At 23.5% G+C, this 10,867-nt stretch overlaps 1 protein-coding gene across 2 annotated transcripts; it reads right to left on the bottom strand.

Annotated features, from left to right (window-relative positions):
• Positions 1-369: 369 nt before the first annotated feature.
• LOC132923878 (cysteine-rich with EGF-like domain protein 2) lies at positions 370-10,815 on the bottom strand. Of its 2 annotated transcripts, XM_060987864.1 has the most exons (9): positions 10,577-10,814; positions 4,664-4,807; positions 4,456-4,602; positions 4,205-4,393; positions 3,961-4,132; positions 2,673-2,810; positions 2,514-2,609; positions 2,299-2,335; positions 458-707 (listed from the first exon to the last, which is right to left on the bottom strand). In XM_060987864.1, exons 2-9 carry the CDS (start codon positions 4,793-4,795, stop codon positions 683-685), a joined length of 936 nt encoding a protein of 311 aa, XP_060843847.1. In that variant the 5' UTR covers positions 4,796-4,807; positions 10,577-10,814; the 3' UTR covers positions 458-682. The 2 variants fall into 2 exon arrangements, with proteins under 2 accessions (XP_060843846.1, XP_060843847.1); XM_060987863.1 differs by lacking the exon at positions 2,299-2,335 and having other exon boundaries at positions 370-707; positions 10,577-10,815.
• Positions 10,816-10,867: the final 52 nt, after the last annotated feature.

Here is a 10,867-nt window from a genome sequence, read left to right on the forward strand (position 1 = left end):
TAGTTAAAATTTGTAAAATACGGAGAGCAATGATTGTTATATTGTGTATTCAATAGATAATAGCAAACATTTTATGACTTTTTTTTTAATTTTATAAAATTTAAACCACAACATTCAAAAACAATTAAATATATTAATCTTTGGATTATTTGATGTGTTAATAATGTATATTTAAAAAAAAATTATAACATTTTACTTAATTTATTAAAATATAATTTATAATTGAGGTTTTTGTCTATGGTAGTAATTTTTAAATAAATTAATCTAATAAATACATAATGGAGAATTATTAATATATTTATATAAATTAGTCAGGCTTTTGTAAATAATTTTGGTATTTTCTTGGTGCTATTTAATAATTAATCATAATTTAAAAAAAATATATTTTAATCAATAAATAAACTGCAATATTACAATGTAAAATCAATTTTTCAGTGGGGAAAGAATTGGACAAACATTGAAAACTACTAACTATATTATTTTTAATACAGATAATGGAAGAAAATATTGCTTAAGACATAAATATATATTTCGTTACTTATATAATTCATTCATTATATACTCAGCCACCATAATGTAAACTGCTATAAATGCTCCAACAATACTTGCAATAGTTGTGTTCATTCTGAAAATAATTATTGTTGCTATTCCTAAACCACCATATGTTAGATAACGAGATTGATCAGAGCTCTTCCATTTGGTGTCCACTAAAATAGAATAATAATATTTTAACAAATCGTTGAAAAAAATTACATGAAATAAATATTATTACAAGATTAATAAAATATATGATAGCCAACAGAAATAAAATATCTAATTTGAACTAAATTTGAATAACTTAATAAAAGTGAATGCTATAAGTAATAAAATATTTTTAAAAAATGGTTACTAATTATTATAATTAATTACACGATGAACAGTTATTAATAAAGTATTAGTAAGTTAGTTTTTTCTATAAAACAAATGTCAAAATAAAGATGATAAATCTTGAAATATCGAAATTGATTTTTTTTTTAATGAAATGGTTTTTTTTTATTAGAGCAAAAATCTTTTATCATTAAGTACAAAAATATAATTTAAATTAAAAAAAATTTTATGAGAATGAAAAAATCATATAAATTTGAATTGAAAAGAATATAATTTTAATTAAGAATTTCATGAATATACTGAAAAATATAAAACAATAATTGTTCAACATTTTATAATCATAGAGATATGTTATACACAAAATAATTAAATTATAAAATATATATTATTTTAGAGGATGTAATTGAGAAGTTGATGGAGTAAGGTATGTGATTAATGTGAGATATAAAGTAGTGTGATTTCTAGATTCAAGTAAGATAGGTGGTTTTTGAATATAATGTCAGAAATAAGATTATGTGTTGATGTATCAAGTGGAGTGAAGTGTCAAGCATTTTGTGTGACAAAATGATGCTGTAAGAAGTTAAAAATTATAAAGAAGTTATGAGACCAACAATATTGGACAGTAGATAAAACAAAATAAAGGGTGTTACTGCAGAGATGAGAATACTTTGATAGATATGTAAGATGATAGGAGAGGGAAGAATTAAATGTAGATTTATTAGGGGTTCCTACTCTTTTTGTATAGGAGTGCCACTAATTGTAGACAAAATTATAGAATAAATTAAGATGGTTCTGTCATTTTGTGAAGAGAGGTAACTCAGAAACAAAGAAAATGGCTATGAAAAATAACATAAATGGAGAGAGAGAAGAAAAAATGGATATAGAAAATGCAAATAGAGAATGGTATTAAAATAGTTGGTGTGAGTAATAAAAGAGGAGCCCATATAATTAGGACCAAATAATCAAGTAAAAGAAAAAAAAATTCAATTGTACAAAACTTTATGAAACATAATCATTAATGAAGAATCTTGTATACATGAAAATCAATTAACTTATTTCTGTATTTTGGCATAAATAATGCATTATAATTAGTTTATGTTTTATTAAAATATACAGTTAAAATATTATACTCCTAAGTTATTCACAATTCTTAAACAGTATCGCCAATTAAATTAAAGTAGTGAATTTGTGAATATAGTTTAAGTAGAATTGAATTCAGTTTAATGTATATTGTTAAATAAAATTTATAATTAATTTTATATTAAATTATTTATATGAAAAAATATTTATTTATTTATGAATTATTTCTACTAAATATTCAAATGGGAGTTGGAATTATTTAAAAGCTTTTACAAAAACACTGGCCATTAATAGAAAAAACTAATAGCTATTAACCTATTGACCTAAAAGAACTAAAACACAACAACTTACTCAGTTTTCTCTTCAACTTCATAACCTTCACTAGCATCTACAATGTAAAAATCGTGCAAACAATCATTACTAAAGCATTAAAGTATTATACATGCTCAATTGAGTATTGTGATTCTTTAACATGCGTAACTCATAATCATTAATCAATTTTAAAATACTTTCCCGGAAAACACAAAATTTAAAAAAAATAATATTACTATAATAATATTATATACCTATGCATTTTTTGTCTTTCATGATGTATCCTGCAGCACAATTATAGCACATATCATTTCCATCACCATAACAATCTGTACACGATGGATCACAACCTGCAGATGTATAAATTAAAATTAAATATATAAAAATAAATAAGTCTACATTTTAGTACTTACTCAAACAAGAATACGAGCCATCATTATTAACACAAAATTGTTGTGAAGTACAAACGTCTTGTTCCAAACACTCGTCAACATCCACACAACCTTCACCTTCACCCATGTATACCCATCCATCTTTACATTCATTACAACCTGTATAAATATACATATTACAAATTATAACTTAAATTAAAATAACTCTTTAAATTTTGATCAATAAATTAAATAATTATAACTACCTTTATTTTAGTGATAGTCATCAAAGTAAGATATAATTTAAATTTTGTGACTAGTTTGAATATTTAATAAAAATGTTTGATCTAATTCATAAATTTAAGATAAAATAAATAGATATTATATGACTTGAATAATTGCATTAACTATATATGGCAGAGATGGCTAGTGAAAAATGACTAGCAAGCCGCCCAATATATTTATAAATATTAAATATGGAAGATTTTTAAAAACTTAGTATTTACTATCTTAGAAAGTTGGTTTATTCATTGAAATTAATTAATAGTAATTAATGATAAAAAGAGAATATCATTTTAAAAATGAAATTTTAGGTTAATCTACTATTATAATAATAAATAAAAAAAAGCTGAATCAAAGATTTAAAAGTTGAAAAACAAGAATCACCTTAATATACAAATAGTCCTAAATTTTGAGTAATTTTTTAAGGGTGTAAAATAAAAATATTTTTATATTTAAATAGCTTTATCGAATAATTTATATGTTGATTTTAATTCAGTGAGATAAATAAGCATTGTACAATAGATATATTTTACTGATTTACTTTAGGAGTATGCTGTAATGTTAATTGTAATAGGGGAACTGGTAAAAAAAATATTATATTGTATATGGTAGGTATTTATTATTGAAAATTATATTAGTTATTCCAAACAAAAATTTTTTGGTATTACACTATAGATAATTTGAACTTAATTAATTAACAATAAATTATACTTTGAACAAATATGAGTAAACTTTAGTGGCAATAAATAATTAAAATGCTATAATCTGCTTTCTAAAAAAAATTAGCATAATTAATATAAAAGAAGAGGCATATATTGTGGTCTGACAATGTTTGAAATTTATCCAAATTAAATATTAACTATTAAGATGCCACAAAACTAAACACAAATTTGTTTAAGGTGTTTTTTTTATTTGTCACTGACTATCAAAAAATCATAATTTATAAATTTAAATTTAAAAAAAAGTTAAAGTTAATCAATAGTATAATTTGTACAATTAAAGTAATATGATTATATTATTATAATATTATTTATATGTATAATCTAACCTTTTGGTCCGGAATTTTTACAGCTATCTTTACAAGATTTATGACATTTTTCACAAGTAAAGGTATTATTTTTCAGTGTCATAAAATAATTATTTGCACAATGATCACAGTTGGCACCTTCATAACCATTTTTACATTTGCATGACCCATTGCCTTTTCGAGTTCCATCACCCTGAGATAGAATATATTTTATTAACAATACTAATATTTATTAATTAACAAAGGCTAATAAGAACTCTATTACCTTACAAGTTCCACGAGAATTACAAACATCTGGATAACCTGTACATGGTAAACAATCAGGACCATAATGTTTTGGCGGGCAACACACTTTTAACTTGTCAACACAAAACCATTGGTATAAATCTTCTTGACGGCCATCTGTCCACCATTCTTTTAAATGATGTTCATATTCACTTGATAAATGAAAACACTATAGAAAAATAAGCTGTACTTTGGAAATTATTCAAAAATATAGGTAATTATTTATTTTACCATATCTTGGTCTTGAGATATTTCAGTGCACAATGAATCATGGATTTCTACAAATCTCACTTCGCTTTTTGAATAAGTTAATAGATTTTTCTCCTCCCATGCCGTATTTCCACCACCAAAGTGACCATTTTTAGTTTTCTCGAGGCCCTAAAAATACACTTACATTTTAAACATGTACATACAAAATTATGGTTTATGCATTTTTTACCTTTTCAAAAGATTGAACTAATATTTTACAACTTTTGCAAGGTGAAATATCAGCAGAAACTTTTGGAACAAATTTAGAAACATCCAAACCATGTAATAATTGAAAGAATGGTAGCATTAACAGCAAGAGCATTATCAATAATATCTGAAATAATTTATCAAAAATAATAAATGTTTTAAACTGTTAATGATACCTAAAATTAAATATGATTTAAAGTATAAAGTAAATAATTTTCATGAATTTTTGGATTGTTTTGATAATATTATCAAGGTTATACAGGTTTATTGTATAGGTTTATTTATAATCATGATATTATTTGTCTAGTTCTCTATTTCAAATTTTTCTTGTTAAAATTATGTTATTTTAAATTATCATTAAATAAAACCTTAAACTTGTTTTTATTTGTTTATAACAAAGAATGAAACCAACTTAAGTACTTTTAAACATAAAGTTTAACATTAAATTAAAACACATTACATTTAATACTAGAATAAAACTAATTGATGTAATAACAGATATACATTTAATCACCAATTACATTTGTTTTAATAATGATTTAAATATTGAAAAAAAGTTATTATAAATTTATAAATTAATAAATCTTTTATATTTTATTTATTATTAAAATGAATCACCAAATTATCCATTTCTAATTTTTCTTCAGTGAAGCTGTAATATTTTCCGTCGACTTATTTTTAAATACAGAGAACGATCGTTAGACTCCAACCAAAGTGGTTGGGGCATATTTGAAGCAACTATATATACAGGGTGATTCTTTTATCATAAAACACTCATTATTTCAAAAAGTATTCATGTTTTTGAAAACATTTTTTTACTTAGTTTCAAGTTGTTAAAAAACAACGTTTTTAATTAAAAAATTATATTTTTTTTAATTTTTTGAATGACAACATAGAGTATTAATTTCATATTCCAAAGCAGAATAATTTTTTGAGTATTTTGTTACATAAAAATCGAATTTAGGTCAAGTAGTATATGAGTTATAAGTATTTAAAGTTTTGATGCGCGAAGTGGAGTGGTACAACCCGCAAAATATTTGTCCACTTCTCTGCTTGTCTAAACTATAAATACTTATAACAGTTATAACTCATATACTACTCGACCTAAATTAGATTTTAATGTATCAAAATACTCAAAAAATTATTCTGCTTTAGAATATGAAATTAATACTCTATGTTGTCATTCAAAAAAGTAAAAAAATTAAAGGATAGAAAATATCTAAAAATATAATTTTTTAATAAAAATGTTGTTTTTTAACAACTTGAAACTATGTAAAAAAATGTTTTCAAAAACATGAATACTTTTTGTAATAATGAGTGTTTTATGATAAAAAATCACCCAGTATATAGTTAAATAATAATAGACAATAGTAATAGCTTGAATGTTTTCTTTTATTTCATCAATTATTGAAATGTCATATTTTGAGTTTCTAGCTTCTTTATTGTTATCACTAAAAATTGCAAATGAGTGGATATAAAATGTTAATTCATTGACAACATTACTATCTTCAAATTGTATCTAGAACTTTTTTAATTTTTCTGCTTGATAAATTGTATTTTATACATTTTGCTTTAGTTCAATGCAATACATTTAGTCTTTTGTAAAAATCTGCAATAACCATTAAATATATAGAAATATGCAAAAAAAAAATTTCACTAGTAATTCTAACTATTATGATTCATAAATTTTTCTAACAAAAATCTTAAAACGTAAAAATGAAAAAAAATATGCAATTACACAGAAAAAATCTGCTATATTTATAAATATACCTAGGACAAACTAATTCTTACAATCTATCAATTTATAAATTTTCATTAACAATAAACTGAATGTATAATATATTAATTTACATTCTGGATGAATGTAGTAATTAAAGACTGCACTTTTTACAATAATAGTTAAAATATATGCATGCATACATTTTATTTATTTAAAACTTAATGCAAATTTATTAGATTAGAAATGAATTAAAACAAAAAAGTTTACAATAGTTACAATACGTTTTATAATCTTTTTTTAAATATTTGCTTGTGTTGAAGAGCTCTTATTTTACAAGAAACACTTGAAAAACTTTAAACTTATTAATCATTTTTGTGAATAAATTGCTCACTTTATTAGTAAATGCCTTCATTTCAAATATTTTCAATTCTTAATTTTTTTCAATAATTTTACTTCCTTTTGTTTTAATTATTTAATTAGGGTTATTTGATGAATTATCACTATAGATTTTTACAGAGATTTTTAAGCCTATAAATTTGAAATTTTAATAGAAAATAAAACAAACACATACACATAACATGCATAGCATATGACTGTTATCAATAACACTGAATTACTAATTATTAACTCATTCTATACTCTACAATTTACACTTAGAACAAAAATGAAATATATGTTCAATAAATCAGGTAACATAATAAATCATAAGAAATAAAAAATAAAAACTGTATTTTTTGTGTAAAAACTTGTTCATACAATACATAATATCATATCAATACAAACTATTCTAAAATTTTAAATAATTCTGTATACCTACTAATGTTGAGTGTTATGTAAATAATAAATATAAGGATAAATATAATAACATTGTTAAAATTAAGTATAAGTTTTTTTTTAACAACAAAATTGTTTATGTCATCAATAAAACATAAAAACTAGAAGCACTATTTTGCTAAGATGAAACATATATTTTTGTTTTAATACCAATTATAAAATTAATTACATCACATCACAAGACAATGAACCTATATATTTTATAAACAAATAACTTAGATTTTGTTTTATTTTTGAATATTTTGAGTTTCATAAAATACCATTAAATGATCAATATTGAAGTTCTGGGGTCTGTTTTGAGTATCCAAACCAGAATACTTCTATAGTATTTCAAAGGTGCCTACATTTAAAATTGATATAATGTGAAATAAAATCTCTACAGTAAAATAAGTAGGGCTCTGGAGTCTGGACTTATTAAATTAGTATACCTATTTCAATTTAACCCGTCGTTGGTACATATATAGTTCGTAACATGATTGCTACACTGTGAGCGCCGCACTTTACAACTCACACTTTACTTTTTATATTATTATTAATTGATCGATTAACTTAAAAAATTAAACCATACTTAGAAATATGTATATTTTTATCCTTTACAAAAAAGTTAATAAGCACTTATTATGTACAGTTCATAATTTATAAAATAAAAATAAAAAACTACAATTTTATTTCAAAAAATTATTTTTACTTTATCATATGCTCGTAGTATGCTCCTTACATATTGACACGGTCATTTAATTGGTACTGTCGACTTTGTCTAACGATAACTGATAGGAAACAGCAAATAGCACAATAATTTATTTTTATAAATATTTATAGACATATTATTTGAAGGTATTTATAGTATCAGATTAATTCGATAATATTTGTACAAATAACACTCAAAATGCTATCTGTGTGAGCGGCGCGCTCACATGTGTACCAACGACGGGTTAATAAACAATACAATTATCAAATAAGATAGAAACAATGTTTTAGTAGTTACAAATTTAAAAACACAAAAAAAATTCAATTTACATATTGTACTGAAATTTTTATGATAACATTGTTTTTTGTACATATTTACTAGAAACATTTGGTATCTAAAATTTAATAATTTTATTATTATTTTAGATTCTTAACAGTCATGAATGTATTGATTTTACAATGATGTGTGTGGTTTTTTTTTGTCTGTAATCACGTTTTGAAGTATTAATAGTAATTTGATTTTTTCATATAGTTAGTACTTTTGGGGTCAAAAGTAAAAAATTTCCAATAGTTTTCAAAAGCGTCAGGAAAATCCTAAAAAAGTAACGGAAAAAACTGGAATTTTTACGCATAACCAGTTTCAAAATCGATTTTTTATTTTGCTGTAACTTAAAAACGAATCATTGTAAATACTTGAAGTTTTCACCAAATGTTTATATTAGCGATTTCTTTTTTAAAGGCTATTTAATGAAAATTGAAAGTTTTTTTTTTGAAATACCCATAAAAAAATTTGGTATTCAAAAAAATCTTTAAGATTTAATACAAAGTTTATTATAAGTTATACTTATCGTAGTAAAATAAAATCAAAAATCGTTAATCACAATTTTTGTTTATAAGCATTTAAAGTTCAAATATTTATGAAGTATGTCAAAATCGAGAAGAATTTGCAAGGAATTTTGAAGTTGAAAATTCATAACATTTTTGTGATTTATACCTAAGGTTAAAAAATCCAATAGAAGGTTCTTCATAAGTTTTTTTTTCAAATAACTGTAAGAAAAAATTCTAGTGTCAACTCAGTGTCAATACAGAAAAAATGTATGAGCGTATGAAATTTAATTTTATACGAAATCGCGTAAATAACGATATATTACAGTTTAAAAATAGGTATTAATATATCCTAGACTGACAAATCATCTCCATTCAGAATTGTTTTTCTTATACAATGATACCTATCATTGCATTCAAATTTAACACATCCATTATAGTGATCTACTTTCCACCTCTATTATACAGCAGAGCGATATCCACTTGTACACCCTTTTTTCCATTTAAAAGCAGTAAAATATTTAATAATTTTATTGTTAACATAATATATATGTACAAACACTAGTTCAATTATAATTGACAGTAATCATATAAAAACAAGAAACTGGACAAGAAACTTCCAAGTTTTTTTCTTTAAAACAACATATTGTAAGGTGACCAGTCATCACTAATTAATTATGCACCCTAATATCAGTCCCATCTCTCATATTTTGAATAATCTTGTTTACATAACCTAATTATTTTTATTAACTAATGAGCTCATTTTAATTGTGCACCTAAAAATGAAAACATAGTTTTTATTTCAATTTTTATTTGTGTATTTTCCATAGGCACTTAATTAATTATTTTATATTTTTAATGTAAGAATTTTAGTTGCATATTTACATGTATATAAAGTTTAACAATTTTTTGTGCATATTAATATAATTTTAGTTGCATAATTACATACATTTTTGCATGCATATTTTCATGAAGATGAATTCTGCAATTCCTGATCTGTAGTATTTAATATGTATTTGTAACAACTAAGAAATTACTGAATAACAGAAAAAAAATGCTGTTATTCTGTTATTTCTGTTGTTGGTGATTTGAATGCACTAACTCTTATATTATATTTATCCTATAACATAAGTTAATTTATTTTTAAGCTTAAAAACTGTTTTTTTTTTTTAAATACTGTTATTTGATAATGTTAAATAAATTATTTATTATGAAACTATAAATAACTTTTAAGTCCTCTAAGTTTCTGCGGATATTATTATTTCTGTTTTGATAATTTTTGTTTTGCCTGAAGAAAATATGTTCAAGAAAATGCCTATCTAGATTTTAATTGTTCTATAAAGCGATTGGAATAGAATGAAAATTGGATTTTTAATTTTCCTCCCAGTTGATTGGGGATATATTATTTTGATTTGCGTTTTGGAAAATTGTTTCTAGATAAGCAAATTAGAACATACTTAGACATTATACCATTGTAGACGACTGATTAATATTTACATTATTAACTTCCATTAAAGACCATTCTTATTTTTTTTTATTATTCTAAATTATTACGGTAAACACCATTTTTATGATTAAAAAAGTCAAAATAAATTTATAATCCTTAAAATCTTCCCTATGGTTGCACTACTAGTTATAGAACACAACACTAACTATAAAAAAAAATATATAATTATATTTATAAAAAGGCTCTACAAGTCCTTATCGAGTAAATTTATAAACTGCAGATTGGCGTGATATATGTATAGGCGTAAAATGTGTCAATCTACAAGTACAATATACCTATATAAAAATAACGATAATAATATTGAACGAGCATGAAGTACTCACCTATTATGGACTGTAAAATTCCTGAAAATTTCTGGGACGGGATGATGAAAAAAAATGGTTGGGCGTGCGATAACAATATTTAACACGCTCGATCAGAACATTGCATAGTGATTTTTGTTTCCGCACAAAACCCCATCTATTATTCGGACCCGACGCCGCACGAATATTTACGTGGTCCAACCAGGCCGGTACTGATAACGCGCAAGTGAAAAGCGTATGCAAACGAGGTGAGAAAGACGTAAAACTGTATAAAAACTCATTGGTCGGATAGTGGGTGCTATCATATTATAC

Source organism: Rhopalosiphum padi, chromosome 3 (assembly GCF_020882245.1).
Source record: "Rhopalosiphum padi isolate XX-2018 chromosome 3, ASM2088224v1, whole genome shotgun sequence".
Classification (NCBI taxonomy): Eukaryota; Metazoa; Arthropoda; class Insecta; order Hemiptera; family Aphididae; genus Rhopalosiphum; species Rhopalosiphum padi.

Excerpts from the sequence above, each read along its gene's own strand:
- LOC132923878 (XM_060987863.1), bottom strand. The coding sequence starts at position 4,795 with ATGCTCTTGCTGTTAATGCTACCATTCTTTCAATTATTACATGGTTTG. Across the intron at positions 4,133-4,204 it reads ATTCTCGTGGAACTTGTAAG|GGTGATGGAACTCGAAAAGG; the intron begins GTAATAGAGTTC and ends ATTCTATCTCAG. Across the intron at positions 2,811-3,960 it reads TAAAAATTCCGGACCAAAAG|GTTGTAATGAATGTAAAGAT; the intron begins GTTAGATTATAC and ends ATATTTATACAG.